Source organism: Schistocerca cancellata, chromosome 4, assembly GCF_023864275.1.
Source record: "Schistocerca cancellata isolate TAMUIC-IGC-003103 chromosome 4, iqSchCanc2.1, whole genome shotgun sequence".
Classification (NCBI taxonomy): domain Eukaryota; kingdom Metazoa; phylum Arthropoda; class Insecta; order Orthoptera; family Acrididae; genus Schistocerca; species Schistocerca cancellata.
In genome coordinates, this window is record NC_064629.1 from 507,272,719 (window position 1) to 507,292,513 (window position 19,795).

A 19,795-nucleotide genomic window follows, 5' to 3' on the forward strand; every position below is an offset into this window, starting at 1 on the left:
GACGGGGACGTAGTTTTTGGGGACGCAATAGTATACGTAAAGTAACAATATCAAACCACCAAGTAGTAACACCAATGCAAACTGCCTGCAGTAGCAGCCAAAATGTCGACAGTTTTATTGTATTGACACAGTCACATCCCCAGGAGAAAAATGGCTCTGAGCACTATGGGACTTAACATCTGAGGTCATCAGTCACCTATAACTTAGAACTACTTAAACCTAACTAACCTAAGGACATCACACACATCCATGCCCGAGGCAGGATTCGAACCTGCGACCGTAGCGGTAGCGTGGTTCCAGACTGTAGCGCCTAGAACGGCTCGGCCACTCCGACCGGCTCCCCAGGAGAATCTTACTGAAAATGACTTCGGGAGTGAATGGCTGCGCTCATATATTAGCATCCTGTTTGGGCAGCTGAGCCGCTCAGAATGGCCGCGAGGTTTGAGGTGCAATGTCACGGATTGCCCGGCTCCTCCTGCTGGAGTTTCGAATCCTCCCTCGGTCATGGGTGTGTGTGTTGTTCTTAGCATATGTTTGTTTAAGTAGTGTGTAAGTCTAGGGACCGATGACCTCAGCAGTTTGGTCCCTTAGGAATTCACACACATTTGAACATTTGAGCAGATGATGTACAACAACTTCGCATTTCTGAAAAGGTGTCGCGTTTGGATATATTACCTAATTTTTTTTCCGGTGGGTATCAACCACAGTTCCAGAAAAGTAAAGAGCATCTGTCAACAGGCAAGCCGAGCCCTGCTACGTGATATAATTTAACATCTCCTAGTAAGCTCGATCAAATTAATTTATATTATAAATATTGTTAGGAAAAGTACAGGATACGTACTATGAGGTATACAAATGAATAAATAAATAAAAATTTCATTAAAAATTTTCTAGGGAATCTTCGCGCTGGAATCTCATACAGTGGAGTAGGAATGATGAGTGCCGCTTCGAAATTAATCCAGATGACCAGCGAAAACGTATCTGGAAACGCCTGTCGTCCGCCATACGGCCCGACATCTGGGAGTGATGGTCTAGGGAGCCATTTCATTTGATAGCAGGACCCCTTTGTCTGTCACCTGTGGCGCCGTTGCAGCACAGGGGTACGTCGACGATATTCTACGTCTCGTTCTGTTTCCATCATGGGCTTACATTTCAACAAGATTATGCCCGCCTGCACACGGTGAGAGTTTTCACCGGTTGTTTCTTGGTTGCCAAACCGTACCTTGGCCAGAAAGATCACCGGATTTCTCCATAATGGAGAACGTTATGAGCATTATGGGCAGGATCCTCCAAACAGCTCGGGATTTTGACGATCTAACACGCCAGTTGGCCAGAGTTTGGTACGATATACCTCAGGAGGAAATCCAACAACTCTATCAATCGATGCTAAGCCGAATAACTGCCAGAATAAGGGCCAGAGGTGGACCGAGTCGTTATTGTCTTGCTCAATTTGTGAAGCTCTTTTCTTGAACGAATCATCCAATTTTCCTGAAACTGTTATCGTTTGTTTGTCTACACATGTACATCACATCTACCAATTGCCGTCCGATTCGGATAATTCCTTCGTGGTGCTTCGTTTCTTGTCTTAGAGAGTATTTTTTGGTATACTTTTATTTTGCCCATTCTGTATCTAAGCGCATACTGTTTCGCAGATATGCAAGTGCATCGAAAACATTTTTTAACAACGTCAATGTTGATGCACTTAAAAGGGGATTCCTCAGAGAACCAGTCGCAACAAATAACCTGAGACCCCACAACAGTTAGCTAAATACGTTAAATGACTGGTAAGCTCAAGGCTCTCTATGTAAAACTTGCCCAGATATATAAAATTACGTGTGAGGTAAGTTCCAGCTTCATGACTGACAACCGATTTACGTCAGGTGATGAACAATAAGGATGCTGCTCGCAGACGTTTAATCAAATTCGATCCCTGAACGCATGTACTTAATCTTTGTTTTAAGTGTAATAGAGTATTGATCTGAGCGTAGAGTGCAGAGTAGCTTGTTTCAGAGGCTGACAACAGTAGATGAGGAAGAGCAATTGAAAATATTTGTTTTATGGATGGGTACGGGTAGGCTAACAGATAAATGAGATATTGTGTGATTATATTGGTGGGATAAGTACGTGATCAGTGAATCGAGAAGCTGAGGGGCGTCCACTCTAAAACGCCAATGAAACAGACATGACTTGTAGACACGTAAGCTGTTTGGTAGTAACTATTGTGTGAGAGACACTGCTATTGTCAAACAGGCGGATGGTGTATATGTAACGCACACAAGCATTCATAGTTAGAACTAAAGGTTTAGAATTTTCGCTGCTCATTTTGCGTTGAGTTAAATTGCAACAGCAGAGGTCTGATAGAACGAGTGATTGCACGAGTTCCCGTTTCGCATCCGTGGAAATATTATTTGAAATGTTTAGAAGGCATATAGGAGTGCAGATTCATGAGCTCATTCAAAATTAAACTCACATCCTTCTGCGTTTTCTGATCAGATGTTGGGATATCGTGAGGAAGAATAGAGGGCACGTGTTGGTGACTTTAGGGCTAATTAACCTCTGTTATAATATTAAAAGTACTTGGTACTTCTACTCATCTAGTTTTACGACCAGGCTTTGTTCACATCCTAACACTGAAAACAGGACATCAGTCTTGTGGACAATGGCAGCAAGGATAAATATCTTCATACGAAACACTTAAGCAAAGCCGGTGGTCATAGGCATATAAATGGTATTTATAAGAGGAAAATACCAACGGGAAGTCATTGATATACAAGGTGAGCAGCTTCTGGCCGAGGACTGACGTCTATGGCACTCTTGGTTCAAGATACTTACAGGACGACTTTTCATTCGCACGGCGACGCGCTGTGGTCTGCTTTTTCCGTTGTGTTGATACGTGTTACAGGATCCTAACAAGATAGGGCTGACGTATGGCGTCTACAAAGTTCAGACAAGAGCAATTCATATTGCATTATCACGAAATAGGGAAGAGAGTGTCAGGGATATGATAAGCTAACTGTGGTGGCATTGAAACAAACGCGTATCTCATTGCGATAATATCTTTTCAGGATATTTCAGTCATCGACTTTCTCCTCCAAATGACAATATGTTTTGTTGAGTTATATCTCTATTGGGAGAAATAAGCATCTTATAAGAGAAATCATAGTTCAGATGGAAAGATTTAAGAGCTCATTTTTTCTACGTACTGTTACAGAGTGGAACGGTAGATAAACAGTGTGAGGCCGCGCGGAGTGGCCGCGCGGTTTGAGGCGCCAAGTCACTGACTGCGCGACCCCTCCCGCCGGAGGTTCGAGTCCTCCCTCAGGCATGGGTTTGTGTGTTGTCCTTAGCATAAGTTAGTTTAAGTAATGTGTAAGTCTAGGGACCGATGACCTCAGCAGTTTGGTCCCTTAGAAATTCACACACATCTGAACAAACAGTGGGAAACTGGTTCTTTACACCCTCTGCCAAACAATCATGTGTTAACTCCAGAGCAATAACGTAGATGTAGAAACTTCTTCAGGGATATATCTGAAAACTAAGATTTGCCATTTTTGTGAGCAGCAACTATAATTGACACTATCATATGCTTCGCTGAAATATAGTGATGCCAGTATTGCGGTTTCTTCGTTTTCCGTAGCGCATTTCAACACATCAGTTTCCTGAATTATTGCGGTAGTCGTACTATGGTGTTTAAAGAAACTAGATCGGTCTTTGTCATGTAAACTGATCGCGCTTCAGTATTGTATTTACCCAGTTGATCATGATTAAATATATTCGAGGACAGAATGTTGATCACAAGGTGATGGCGGGCTTTTATTCTTTTGGTTGGATCGGAGTTAGCTTAGTTTGTATCGAATGATATTTATTTCGTTCCCAAAGTAAAAATGAAACACGTCTGTCTAGACTGTTCTTATGTTCTCCGTGACATTCTTGACCGTGTTCAGTGATCTAGCGGTTCTGGCGCTGCAGTCCGGAACCGCGGGACTGCTACGGTCGCAGGTTCGAATCCTGCCTCGGGCATGGGTGTGTGTGATGCCCTTAGGTTAGTTAGGTTTAAGTAGTTCTAAGTTCTAGGGGACTTATGACCTAAGATGTTGAGTCCCATAGTGCTCAGAGCCATTTGAACCATTTGACCGTGTTCACACCATGCTGATACCGTCGTTGCCTATCGCTTCAAAAGAGAGTCTCATTATTACTTTTGTTGTTGCGTTTACTGTAACGTGTTTTTGGTTTAAAGGTTCCATGTTAGGTACGTGGCTTGCGGGTTCTCACAGGCGATAGGATGTCCCAGCAGGATGTTTGGCCTCAAAATTATTTAGGTAATTACAGCAGCTGGGACATGAAAAACAGTTCCCGATTTTGTCTTCTCAACACTCACATTCTAGAAATTCTTCCACAAAATAGCAGAGGTCATATCGCTGCACACAATGGAACTAGAGTGCCATGCTATAGCTTTGCGAAGGTACAGCCTTAACCTGTTTCCCAATGAAGCAAATATTGACTATTTCCAGTCACGTTTGTTTGTCTTTTCGTTTTTCTGTCACTCAAGTTGTCTTGTTTTATTATTGTCGTCTTCTCATTACTAGTGTCCACCTCTTCACCATATTCCTCTGTCTCTCCAATCACGTCCATTACAGCCACTGCACACATTCTACACCACTAAATCTGTATGACTTTACTCTGAACAAATAAATATAAACTGCTGCTTTTCCTGCTAGAGCTATTACTATTTTTAAATCTTTAATTGCAATTGTGAAGTGTTAGGTTTCATATTAAATAAATATAAACTGAAGTGACAAAAGTTAATGGGGTCTCTAGTAATATCGTTTCGGACCTCCTTTTGCCCGGTGTAGTGCAGCATCCCGACGTGGCACGGACTCAACACGTCGTTGGTAGTGCCCTACAGAAATATTGAGCCAGGTTGTCTGTATACCGTCCACAGCTGGGAAAGTGTTGCCGGTACAGCATTTTGTGCTCGGACTGCTCTCCCGATTATGTCCCATAAATGTTCGATGGGATTCATATCGGGTGACGTGGCTGGCCAAATCATTCGCTCGAATAATCCAGGATGTTCTTCAAACCAGTCGCAAACAACTGTGGCCCGGTGATATGCTGCATTGTCATCCATAAAAATTCCGTCATTGTTTGGGAACATGAAGTCCATGGATGGTTGCAAATGGTCTTCGAGTAGCTCAGTAGAATAATTTCCAGTCAATGATCGGTTCAATTGGACTAGAGCACCCAGTCCATTCCATGTGAACACAGCCCACATCATTATGGAGCCACCAAGAGCTTGCACAGTGCCTTGCTGACAACTAGGATCCATGGCTTTGTGGGATCTGCGCCACACTCGAACTCTGCCATCAGCACTTACCAACTGAAATCGAGACACATATGACCAGGCCACTGTTTTCCAGTGGTGTAGGGTCCAACCGATATGGTCACGAGCCCAGGATAGGGGCTGCGGGCGATGTCGTGCTGTTACCAAAGGCACTCGCGTCGGTCGTCTGCTGCCATAGCCCGTTAACGCAAAATTTCGCCACACTGTCCTAACGGATACGTTCGTTGGACGTCCCACATTGATTCATGCGGTTATTTCACGCAGTGTTGCTTATCTGTTACCGGCGACAACTCTACACAAACGTCATTGCTCTCGGTCGTTAAGCGAAGACCACTGTGTTGTCCGCGGCGACAGTTAATGCGTTAAATTTGCTATTCTCAGCACATTCTTGACACTGCAGATCTCGGTACATTGAATTCCCCAACGATTTACGAAATGGTATGTTTCATGTGTCTAGCTCCAACTGCCATTCTGCATTCAGAGTCTGTTAATTTCCGTCGTGCGTGAGACATAATAACGCAGGAAACCTTTTCTCATGAATCACCTGAATACAAATAACAGTGCCGCCAGTGCACAGTCGTTTTATACCTTGTATACGCGATACTACAACCATCTGTGTGCGTGTGTGGATTGCTGTCCTATGACTTTTGTCACCTCAGAGTAAGACCTATTGCAACATGGGTATAATGAATGTAATCATGAACTATGAAAAATTGTCAGCCAAATGTTTTCAGGATATATATGTAAAAATTAATTATTAGAGTGAAGAATTTCTTACTTTCACTTGATCATTACGCAGTCCCTGTAATGTTGGAGTGTGGATGAAGGATTAAAGCATGCAAGGGGCTCGTGATTGCCCAAAATATGGCTAATTCTTTGCATATGAAGAGAGTCTATGTGGACGATATACACTGAAGGGACCAAGGAACTGGTATAGGCATGCGTATTCAGACATATATAAACAGGCGTGCGTGCTGCGGTCGGCAACGCTTATATAAGACAACAACTGTCTGGCGCAGTTGTTAGATCGGTTACGGCTGCTACAACAGCAGGTTATCAAGATTTAAGTGAGTTTGAAAGTGGTGCTGTAGCCGGCGCAAGAGCGATGGGACACAGCATCTCCGAGGTAGCGATGAAGTGAGAATTTTCCCGTACGACTATTTTACGATTGTACCATGCATATCAGGAATCCGGTAAAACATCAAATCGATGTATAGTTTTAAGTGCAGTAAGAGAAATGAACAGAGTAAGTTTTTTCCACCTGATGGCATCTGAGCTTCCCTTGTTTCAACTAGTGTCAAACTAAGAGGAAAATAATGATTGTTTTTGGTCAAGTACAATTTGAAGGATAGTATTTATCTCAATCAAAATCACATGAAATTTGAGCTCAATTAGATGGGAACTTAACTGTGAAAGTTAACCTTTCAAACATGTTTGTACCAACCAAAAAAATATTTCAAGCGGAAGTCAGTGGCGACTCGTAACCACAAATTCGCAACTGAAGAGTGGAAATGTTAAACATTTTAATTGCCAAATCTCACTTTTTCACGGGTACCAAAAACAATGTATCTCATTTTGTACATAACTTATTTTTACAGGGTGTTTCAAAAATGACCGGTATATTTGAAACGGCAATAAAAACTAAACGAGCAGCGATAGAAATACACCGTTTGTTGCAATATGCTTGGGACAACAGTACATTTTCAGGCGGACAAACTTTCGAAATTACAGTAGTTACAATTTTCAACAACAGATGGCGCTGCAAGTGATGTGAAAGATATAGAAGACAACGCAGTCTGTGGGTGCGCCATTCTGTACGTCGTCTTTCTGCTGTAAGCGTGTGCTGTTCACAACGTGCAAGTGTGCTGTAGACAACATGGTTTATTCCTTAGAACAGAGGATTTTTCTGGTGTTGGAATTCCACCGCCTAGAACACAGTGTTGTTGCAACAAGACGAAGTTTTCAACGGAGTTTTAATGTAACCAAAGGACCGAAAAGCGATACAATAAAGGATCTGTTTGAAAAATTTCAACGGACTGGGAACGTGACGGATGAACGTGCTGGTAAGGTAGGGCGACCGCGTATGGCAACCACAGAGGGCAACGCGCAGCTAGTGCAGCAGGTGATGCAACAGCGGCCTCGGGTTTCCGTTCGCCGTGTTGCAGCTGCGGTCCAAATGACGCCAACGTCCACGTATCGTGTCATGCGCCAGAGTTTACACCTGTATCCATACAAAATTCAAACGCGGCAACCCCTCAGCGCCGCTACCATTGCTGCACGAGAGACATTCGCTAACGATATAGTGCACAGGATTGATGACGGCGATATGCATGTGGGCAGCATTTGGTTTACTCACGAAGCTTATTTTTACCTGGACGGCTTCGTCAATAAACAGAACTGGCGCATATGGGGAACCGAAAAGCCCCATGTTGCAGTCCCATCGTCCCTGCATCCTCAAAAAGTACTGGTCTGGGCCGCCATTTCTTCCAAAGGAATCATTGGCCCATTTTTCAGATCCGAAACGATTACTGCATCACGCTATCTGGACATTCTTCGTGAATTTGTGGCGGTACAAAGTGCCTTAGACGACATTGTGAACACCTCGTGGTTTATGCAAGATAGTGCCCGGCCACATCGCACGCCGACGTCTTTAATTTCCTGAATGAATATTTCGATGATCGTGTGATTGCTTTGGGCTATCCGAAACATACAGGAGGCGGCGTGGATTGGCCTCCCTATTCGCCAGACATGAACCCCTGTGACTTCTTTCTGTGGGGACACTTGAAAGACCAGGTGTACCGCCAGAATCCAGAAACAATTGAACAGCTGAAGCAGTACATCTCATCTGCATGTGAAGCCATTCCGCCAGACACGTTGTCAAAGGCTTCGGGTAATTTCATTCAGAGACTACGCCATATTATTGCTACGCATGGTGGATATGTGGAAAATATCGTACTATAGAGTTTCCCAGACCGCAGCGCCATCTGTTGTTGAAAATTGTAACTACTGTAATTTCGAAAGTTTGTCTGCCTGAAAATGTACTGTTGTCCCAAGCATATTGCAACAAACGGTGTATTTCTATCGCTACTCGTTTAGTTTTTATTGCCGTTTCAAATATACCGGTCATTTTTGAAACACCCTGTATACAAATAACTGGGAAGGTGCTCTGATACTACAGAACAATGCTGCTCACCTCATCACAGCAAACAAAATTAGACAAATTAGGAAATAAATTATCAAAAAGTTCTAGGTGCCACACCAAGGAACTAACTGGTTCTAAGCGCCAATAAGAAAGTTTTTGTTTCCGTTGTCATTAGTACTGAGGCACCACATTTTATTTGTGATAATTCAAATTCTGAAGTACGGCAGTGATGTTTTAACCAGCGGAACTCGAGTCAACAAAAACAATTTCTCATACCTTTTAAATTTTGCACGAGAGACTAAGAAAATTAATTTAAAAAAGTTAAGTACTAACTTCTGTTTCTTACACAACTCCTTTCTTGAGATCAGATATTGAAAAGTGTACTGCAGAGCTCCCTAACCTGTTGAGGGAGAAATGTCTACATCGTCAACAGGTGTTTCTGTTTTGCAACTGAAACACATGGCTGGCCATTCAGATGAAGTACAGCATGATATACAGCTAGTAATGAATGTGTCAACCATTTTATCCACGATTTGGCACTTGGAACAAGTCTAGCAACATTCAACAACGTACCGAGAATGCAATAGCTCTGAAAATACATTTTCTGAAAAACTGAAACGTTTAACGTTTCCACTCTTCAGTTATCTCGCAGCCGGCTTGTTCGCTGAACAGTCTGTACTGGGTCGTTTATGCTCATATTATAGTAAACTTTCACCCACGTCAGTTTTCGCTAATAATTATGGCGTACTGTGAATATAGTACTTAGGAACACATAGAAAATATAAGACATGAATTTCGAATATTTGGCAGTTTACAAGTTTACTGAAAGCGAGCTAGATCTTCAATTTTTTTTGCGAAAAGTACTAGATGTATTCGTGTAATTATTATTTCCTACCACAGTGCTCTTCTAAAATTGTCTACACTTTCCGTTTCATAATTCATTTGTGACTTCCTGCAGCAACATATAAATCTGGCACGAAGTTTTAGTCGGTTCCAAATGCAGTTCTTATGTAGGATCTAATAGTTAACACTAAAATTTAATGATACAGGTAGTTTATAGTTTCACAACTGTATTCGTTATTCGTACATTTTACCTGAATAAATGTGTCGAATGCAACAGAATAAGAGGTTTTTTTTATGTAACTCTGAAATTAAAAATGATACTGGTTATTTAACCGCTAATTATCAAATATTATCCATTATTTTTGTAAATATCAGTATTTTGTACATTATAACTCGGAATGACTTTAGAATTTTTCTTAGCCCCTCTACAACAGTAAGCATGCAATAATCACAAGAAAGGTATGGAAGTGAATGATTAGGAGAAGTGGGGCAATTACCTCCGAGGCGGAGCTCGCTGGTGCCCTGCGCGACGTCGTCGTCGTTGCGCACGAAGCACTGGTACATGCCCTGGTCGTCGCGGCCCACGCTGTGGAAGTGCAGCTCCTCCGTGTGCTCCGCCAGCGGCTGGCCGTCCTTCAGCCACGTCACAGACCGCACCGGGTGTCCCGTGATCTGGCAGCTCAGCTGCGCCGGCCTGCGCTCCCACACACCCTCATCGTCAGCTCACTCTTATCTTTGACATTTTTTTACGCATAACACACTTCATGTTAGACTAGGGCGACAATAATTGATTGATAATGAAATCTGCAATCTCTATCGAATAAAAATCTTTTGTTTATCTCTTTGAGAGATGACGAACAATGTGGAAATCAGACAATTATCACAACGCATTATGTGGGGAAATACAGCACATTGGTGAACTACCTCTTGTTACCACTCACAATTTCTTCAGGAGTATAACTATCTTTAGTCCACCCCCGGCAGCTGAGTGGTCAGTGCGAAAGAATGTCAATCCTAAGGGCCTGGGTTCGATTCCCGGCTGGATCGGTTTAAGAAAATAGCCCAGAATAACATAGAATTAATTCTCCCTCGTGGTCCTAACGTCTCACCCTGTCCATCACGTCTTACCCTTCTTCCTTTCGACACACACAAGGTTCTCACCACTATGCGGAGACTCCTATATCCCAGCATGAAGGATCTCTTGTGAATGAATGGGGGACTATAATTGGCTCTTATCGAATTTTCCCGCCGTATTACTGATGCCGGAAGTGTGTAAGCACCATTCGCCTTTTTTTTTTTTCTCTCTGCAGACGAGACTTTCAGCCATAAAAATCTATTTGATACAGATAGCCATATTGACCCACAATTAAACCTTTCAAAGTGCCCTACATATCGTCAAATATGGAAAGACTCTTACTCAATGACACTGCTATCCGACTGAGGACAGGGGAGTGAATATTAGATCATGAAACCGATCTCCAAAACCCAGCAACATATCACTGCATACTGTGTTGATGTAGTAAACATACAATTCGTATCCTGTGCCATACAAAATCACCCCTTTTGCATCATTTGTACATATATCATGAAGACACACAGCATAAGCACATGCACCATAGGTATACTCGCGGCACTAGATATTTCCCGCGAGGTCAGGCAGTCATTCAATCCCAACACATCACCATAGCGCCCTCAGTGGTTCAAAGTCACTCTCGGAACTGTTGTACAAAGACTAATTCGTTCCCCATCGGTACAAATGCGTTACTGTTTCTGGTCCTGACCTGCTTGCTTGCTCGCTTTTCTACACACATCTCCAGACTCTATGACTACAAGAACATATCTAATTTCGCATGGTTTGCAAGAATATCATACCATTTTCGTGGTACTTCTCGATATCAAACACATATCAGTATCGCTTGTATAGCAGTATCGCTCGCACAATATATTTCTGAAGTTATAGATTGGAAATTAATACTATAGAAACCCGAAACTTTAGCTAGGTGGAGCATGCTGTAAACTATAAAGTAACTAGAAACTTATCCCATCTGCAAATACCTTTATGTGAAGAAACTCGACATAAGAAAATAGTGTAAACTGATACTTCCACTCGCTAATACCAATGTCGGTGATGTAACAGATTCCAAATCATCCCTATAATTTACAAAGTCAAATAACGTGTTTCTCACATCTAGAGGACCAGCAAACGTGTCTTCCACCTGCTAGATGCACACGCCACAATTGATGTTCTCTCAACTAAATAAAGAAGTGAAATGTGAAGAAGCAGTCAACTGAACAATTTACATGTGTGAGACTAATGACCCCATGCAAACATACATCCATATTGAATCTTCTCAAATTTCCACACAATCACGAAAGCTGCCCAGACATATTAAGTATTAGTTCGCTATTTAGCTGTCTAGAGGACTACACAGTTAAATCAGCTAAATTCCTACACTCCAACAGGCCTTATACTTTGGACAGCTCCTGCCACTAACGGGAAACATGACTCATTCCTGTCACCGGCGCTGCATGCCAAGCATGCATAGGCAGAATCATCCTTGGAAAAAAACCGGCCTCATATATATTTGAACACTATACTTACAATTAAATGTTATGATTGCAGTCTCCACTGAATGACATTCGACAATGAGTGAAGTATTGGACGTACACCCTACTGACAGCTGTGGCTCTGGAAATAGAAATATCTTTACTATTCTTATGACTTGACATACTCTACCCTTTGCTATCACAGTATTCCACAGTTTTTTCCTTTACACATGTCAGAACACAAACACACACTTTGTAAGCCTGATGCTCAAGGTGATCCTATCACACATCCCCTACTACTAAGTATAATACTTCGCAAATAATTGATTTCAGATGATACTAAATAATACTGACCGAAAATCAGCGGTGGGGGGGGGGGACATGTCTCATTAGTTTTCTTGTGAGTGGTACCACTGTGGCTTAAAAAGAGAGTAGTAATCGTCTTACAAGCAGTCAGATGTTAAAAAACACGACCATATTTTCATCACAAGCGGTCATAGTTGTACAGGTGCACTCAAGTTTCTATGTTAAAAGCTATACTGGCTTTATAAATCGAGGTATGGTATTACCTCCAAATGAATTGGTTTTTCCAGACAAACACCATAGGAGTGTATATTATCAGACCAGCAGTCCTGTTACATGTAACCCATGATGCAATCTCGTGATAAAATCGCTGAATTTTGAAAGTGATTCGGTTAAGGAACATGGTATGAAACCAGTATTTGCAACTCTTTCACGCTGCTAGATATTTCTGCAGTATTTGTAACACATTCTGTCTCGGTACCATGACAGAGGTTCGGTGATATATCCACTGAATCATAGGCGATGACTGATTGAGGAGGATCACAAACAGTAGTAGATGTTGTGCTGATTGACGTCGTAAGAAATGTGCACTAGCTTTTCAGATCTCTAGTGTCACGCTATCTCTTAGAAATGATGTCTATGATTTGGAATTAGGGCCCTCCATTCAAGCACATACCTGCGTTGGATCCTATGGAGAACTCCTTTAATGTTTACAGCCACTAGTGAATCATATTTCTGACACTCTCATATCTCGAAACGAGTCACCTCTCTCGAACCTATCTGCTACAGTAAAATTCCAGCTTCGTTTAGGGTAGTCCCTATGCATCATGCAACAGGCCTCTCAGACTCTGCGCTACCATCCCTGCAGCTTTGCGCATGTGATCGTTCCAATGTAAGCCGGAACTGAGTAGAAGTCGGAGGATACTATATCTACCACCTTTTGCATACCGTCTAGAAACAGGCTAAGCTGCGTTACTGCAACAGGACTGTGTTTTGACCATTCAATAGAACCGGGAACTGTGAGAAAAATGAGCATTTTTGCTACCTCATTGTGGTGCACCTCAAAACTACATACAAGTACTACAGATCCACATCCATTCACATCTGTCTCCACAACATGCTATCTTCGTTATCCTTTACCATTCATCAGAGAAAATTTACGAACTTTAAAAGCTCAACTAACTTCATCTGATAGAGAACTAGATAAGATTTTTACCGCATCTCTCTCCTCCCATATATCGAAAACAAATACCGCATGCACGCAGGCATCGAGCACATGTGACGATCCTATTAAATATACAGTTATTGATCAATTGCAGAGATCAGTTTAAAGTTTCATCACCTCTGCTGTAGGAAGATGATCGTGTCCCGCCGACTATAGTGTAAGTCGCAAGAGACCAAGAAATGCCCCCTGTGGCCCTGTCTCGTTGTTTGAAACATTTTTTTGGATCTAACATGCTTTTTACACTGCCAAACATTTTGTTTTGCTGCCACGACTTCGAGGTCTGTGTCAGGTTCTAAACTGACATTAAGACGTTCTGATCCACGACCTCTCGCAGACAACAAGGACATCACCCCAAAGTACCATTATTCAAGATGTCACACTGTGACGTGATTGACGTCATTCAAGATGGCTGCTGTGACGCCAGCTGATGATGTGATTGATGTCATTCAAGATGGCTACTGTGACGTCAGCTGATGATGCGAGTACCGTTACCCAAGACGTCTGCAAAGTGTCACACTCACCCTCCCAAGCCCTCTGGCGGGAAGTTTGAATTTTGGAGGGAAGATAGGTCAACTGGGCTACCTCTAGATGTCGCACTGTGTAAATCATATTGTTACTGCTGTTACCATAATGCACCACACACACTGGATGATTTTAAATAAAAGTCATTTACAATATAAGGAAATTGGAAGAGATTTGCAGTGTTGGCGTGGGTTTCCAAACAACATTTAAACTCATCTGTCACATTGATGGAATAGCTGATGGCTCTACGTTCCATTTCAACTGATTCCTCATATTGCAGTCATGTACGCGATCACCGTTTCGGTGTTATCCATCCCCAGAAGGTGTCACCACTCCACCAAAACTCTTTCTCCAACTCAAACAAGCGTTGTCAGTCAACCATTATATGGTAACGAACAACGTGCCAGTGGACAGATGGGATGGAAAAGACACTCCTGATGTACTGAAGTATTAAGCATAAAAGTTGCTTGCGTGAACAATTTTACCAATTTTACAGTAATTTCAACACCTATCAATGATGTGACAGAATGTTTTCCAATTTCAGTATCATAGCTAAACCACCCTCTCCCTTTATTGCGAATGTGGATAGAGGACTGTTCAGTATATCAATGCATTGTTACTTCCATCCATCATCAAAGTATATCAGACAGTGCTCTACGTATTTCTAACACTTCGAGCATAGTGCTTAATTTACGATTTATCTCTATACTGATGGGGGTCACAGAGCATTCTCGCAGTCTTATGGTAAAATTAGAGACTGAAAGACCCCCTCACACTATCATTGACAAACCCGCCCTGCAACACCATTACCAGTTTAATCTGAAATCGACCAGAAGTAGACTGCTACATTTCACGTCTTGTGAATGAATGGAGCTTGCCGAGTGCTCGCCCATCCAAGTGCACAAGATTTCTCAATATGTGCCCATGTCGAGGAGGTTAGCACTCCTTATCAATGTATAGTAACAGATTTGAAAGTGTTGTGATGTAATAGCAGACAGTTAAGAAGAACAAGAAACGGCTGATTTTTATGCGCGGTGGAGCTCCAGACGGATGGAGTTTGAAGCATTTTTACGTAAATCAACCAAACTATCAAATTTAAAGTATGGTTCCAGAGTCTATGATCAGTACCCGGTAGGTATTGGTAAGAGAGAACATAAACACACGCACTCCTAAGGCTACAACTTTCCGCACTTAAAATGGGCTATAATGTTAGATCGCTTGCGTTTCCGACCTATCAGTCATATGGAATGTAGCGTTGTTAATATTCCAATGTAAGAAATATACCGGGTGATCAAAAAGTCAGTATAAATATGAAAACTGAATAAATCACGAAATAATGTACAAATTGACACACATGCTTGGAATGACATGGGGTTTTATTAGAACCAAAAAAACACAAAAGTTCAAAAATGTCCGACAGATGGCGCTTCATCTGATCAGAATAGCAATAATCAGCATAACAAAGTAAGACAAAGCAAAGATGATGTTCTTTACAGGAAATGCTCTATATGTCCACAATCATTCCTCAACAATAGCTGTTGTCGAGGAATAATGTTGTGAACAGCACTGTAAAGCATGTCCGGAGTTATTGTGAGGCATTGGCGCCGGATGTTGTCTTTCAGCATCTCTAGAGATGTCGATCGATCACGATACACTTGCGACTTCAAGTAACCCCAAAGCCAATAATCGTACGGACTGAGGTCTGAGGACCTGGGACGCCAAGCATGACGAAAGTGGCAGCTAAGCACACGATCATTACCATACGACGCGCGCAAGAGATCTTTCACGCGTCTAGCAATATGGGGTGGTTCTAATAAAACCCCATTTCATTCCAAGCATGTGTGTCAATTTTTACCTCCCTATCTACATTATTCCGTGGTTTATTAAGTTTTCAAATTTATACAGACTTTTTGATCAACCGGTACTTCAAGCACATGACATACATCCTTCTTCCCAGTTTCTCTACGATAAACTATGTTATCGAACCGTAAAACGAAAAAACTACTTCCTTAAAACATCGGCTCTGTGTGATACGAGCATGGTACAGCTTTCCAGAGATGTACAGTGTCCACGGTTCACATCCGATCACGCTTCAGAAATTATACTATGCTTGCATCAGACCTATATAAAATTATCGTTAATAACGGGGAATACCTATTACAAGGAAACAGATAAATGCATAGCAGCAGCGTCCTACATGTGAAAATTAGAAGTCATTCCGCCACTAACTCTGTAAACAGCACATCTATCAGGCAAATGTATACATGGGGATTGCAGTGCCTCATAACTTAGTTATGAAGCTGAAGTCTCGATTTTACACCGAAGATGTGACAGGGGGATACCCATGTCGGTGATGTAACAGATTCCAAATCATCCCTATAATTTACAAAGTCAAATAATGTGTTTCTCATGTTCAGAGAACCAGCAAACGTGTCTTCCACCTGCTAGATGCACACACCACACTCGATGTTCTCTCAACTAAATAAAGACATGAAATGTGAAGAAGCAGTCAACCGAACAATTTACATGAGTGGAAATAATGGCCCATCACACACACACATCCATATTGAATCTTCTTAAATTTCCACGCAATTGGTAAACGGCCCATTTTAACACGGGTAATGTATCACGACGCAAATACCGTCCGCACTGGCGGAATGTTACGTGATACCACGTACTTGTACGTTTGTGATTGTTACAGCGCCATCTATCATAAAGCGAAAAAAGTGGTCCAACTAAAACATTCATATTCCTATACGTACTACACCAATATGTAATAAAAATCGGGGTTCCTATTTAAAAAAAAAACGCAGTTGATATCCGTTTGACCTATGGCAGCGCCATCTAGCAGGCCAACCATAGCGCCATCTGGTATCCTCCTTCAAGCTAGACAAGTTTGTAGTTTTTTCGTTTGCACTTATTTCGTGAGATATTTGGCCCGGTCACGATCAATGGACCACCCTGTATATTTTGCTACTAAAGTGGGACTATAAAAAAACAACATCGAATTTGAATGAAGGACAGAGAATCCATTGATACCTAAATCGGAAGCCACCAGTTATCCTTCCAAAACCACACAGCTATACGCCATACACCCATCCCCCTTTAGCTGACAATGAAATTCGCTCAGTTATACATCCGTCGTGACAGATCTCCCTTTATCAGGACTCACGTCCTCATCACTGCCTACTACACACATCGTAAGGCTTGGTTCGGAGGTTCATCCTCATCATCCTCCCCTATCACTCAGTCAAACATCCATCCCCATAAATTTCATAATTCACATCACCCAGAAACATAAAAATCTCAAAATACCTTAACACCTGGAAGTCTACATAAATTCATCACTTCACTCATTTCTGTGTAATTATCTTAACGGAATCAAGGAATCAGCCTTTTATCTTCTCGCCAACGCAACTCACCATCTCTACTTTTTTGTGTGCAGACATTCAATATTTTAAAGCCATGTAAAATTTTTAGAGCAGCTATTTGTAGCCTCTGGCAGTAAACTCCCTCTCTCAAAATTCCGAGTTGGGTGAGGAGGATGAAATGACAATAAAGAGAAAACGAAGAACAAAAACTGAACGAAGGGAAACGGAATGGACATGGGGAAACACACTTTGGTAATTGTGCTATGCGCAAGTCAGCTACAATTGTGTTGACATTAACAGTGCTACAAAGAAAGGAAAAAAGGAGCTGAGAATTGTTTTATAGAAGTACATGATTGTTTGATGATTGAAACTACAGGTGCTGTTCCCACGATCAATGGATGCACTTCTGCCCAAGGGAAGTGGTGCTGTGGTAAGGCACTAGCCGCGCATTCGAAACCAAGCCCCACAGATTTAAGTCTTCCTTTGTTTCCCTAAGTCATTTAAGGCAAATGCTGGGATGGTGCCTTTGAAAAGTACACATCCGATATCCTTCCTTTTCCTTTCCCTTTTTTTCCATTTGTACTCCAAAGTTTGCGAAAAGTGTAACACCCACAAAGAACATTCCAAATGCATACAAAGTTCGAGGATGTGTCGCAAAGTGTTCTAGCAATAGTTGATTAAGATACGGAGAGAGTACACACAGACTCAGCAGCATCCTCATGTGACTGGAATGGTGAGCGATATACGAAACTCTACAAGTAAAGAGGTGCCAAATAGAGTGTTAACGAAAAAACGAATGCCAGTATGTCTCATAGACATCAAAATGTAGTTGATTAGCAAGTGAGTGAGTTCTAACAGAGAAGAAGGACCGGCCTTCACGAAATGGATTTGTCGTACCGTAAAACTTCGACTTGAACAGTGCCTGTTGCTACAACAGCGATGCGAGTGCCATATCAGGGGATAGAATGGGATGGTATGTAGCAACGAGCGGGTACTGTACTACGCAATGCGACCACAGCACAGTATGAACACTGTCTTGTTGATATGGGACAGCAGACCGTATAGCTTGGTCCACAGTCTTGTCTCGACGCTGGAATATTACGACCGATAGTGGACATGTCAGTGCTAACGACGCAAAGCCGTGCTTCGGGCTGGGGGCTAGAACAGTGGCGTTCATGCAGTCATGCTGGTTTTCAGCTTGCAGAAATCATCAACATCCCCAGGTTAGGTGTGCTGATAGCAAAAATATAATATTCTCGGACGAGTTCCTCTTAAAACTGCCCTACAGAAACGGTCACAGGTATATGTGTCATTCGATCGCGATCTTATTGCACTTGGCCTCCGTAGCCGTTATGGGAAACACACGGTGGCGTTACACTTAACAAGTGCTGTGGTAACTAAGGAAAGCGCATCATATTGTGATTGATTTCATGACAGTTGTGCATGTACTCTCAAGTCGTCCAGCGTGTCCTCGTGATACATCACGATAAAAACTCCCGATAAGCCGACGGAAGCGCTCTCACTTCCAGGTGCCATAAAATTGTGGTCGACTAATACGTCACAATGTGGAAGCTTGCGTTGTTAAGGAACGTTACGGAGAACTCAGATTTTGATGATTTGAGGTGCCACGGAATAGAACATGTGATCTAGGCTCCTCTCTGCTGAGAAGCATGGACAGAATGAACAACCTCGCGAAGATTTTAAAGCACACGTTACTGCTCTTCCTTCAAACGCCCCCACCTGCCACGTTCCAGCAGGATACTGCCGGGATACTTGTGTTGACGACTGTGCAGGCTTTGCCTATGAACGACGTGCACCACTGCACTCTGCTTTGCGTGAACGCCCGGTATGTCGTCCATCGAACATGCCCGGGATATGGTTGATCGGCTACTTGTACAACACGGTCCTTCAGCAGCCACTGTTGACGCTTTGACTCGCAGAAAAGCCAACTGGAGAAATATCCCTCTGGAAAATAGCCAAGATTTCTGTAATTGCATGCCACATGACGCGCAGAGTCACAGATTGCAACAGGTTGGTGCTTCTCACTATACTGAATTTTCAAAACGCCAGCTCCTTTATTGTTTTGTAGTCTTAATGAGGTGTCTATCGATATGTAGACAATATGCTTCATAAACTCCAATTAAGATACGTACGACCCCGATTTTTTATAATTTACGTTTTAGTATATAACCAGGCACGGTGTTGATACAAAATGTGATGTACAGTGTAGGAAAATATGTTAATATCGTAAGAGTAAAACCAACATAATAAATAATGGAAAACTGCAACAGAACCGGGAAACAAGAAATTTACGGAAATTTATGAACTATGGGTAGGAGGTGATGGCTGAAAGGCGCTGAACGCTGCCCACAACGTGAATTGGTACCCAGAAACAAGTGGTAAAGAAAGAGGAAAAGCGCATTTTCAGCTAGAAGAGTCCTGGATATGTTACCGTATATCTTACTGAATATACAGGGTGAATCATAAATCAGGAAAATTAT

The 19,795-nt window shown here is 42.2% G+C and overlaps 1 protein-coding gene across 1 annotated transcript in view; it reads right to left on the minus strand.

Moving 5' to 3' along the window:
- LOC126184293 (Down syndrome cell adhesion molecule-like protein Dscam2) overlaps positions 1-19,795 on the minus strand; it is a 595,669-nt gene that overhangs the window by 436,697 nt on the left and 139,177 nt on the right. Inside the window, exon 4 of the mRNA XM_049926671.1 lies at positions 9,824-10,020. Coding sequence (XP_049782628.1) covers positions 9,824-10,020 — 197 coding nt within the window. The remainder of the gene's footprint in view (positions 1-9,823; positions 10,021-19,795) is intronic.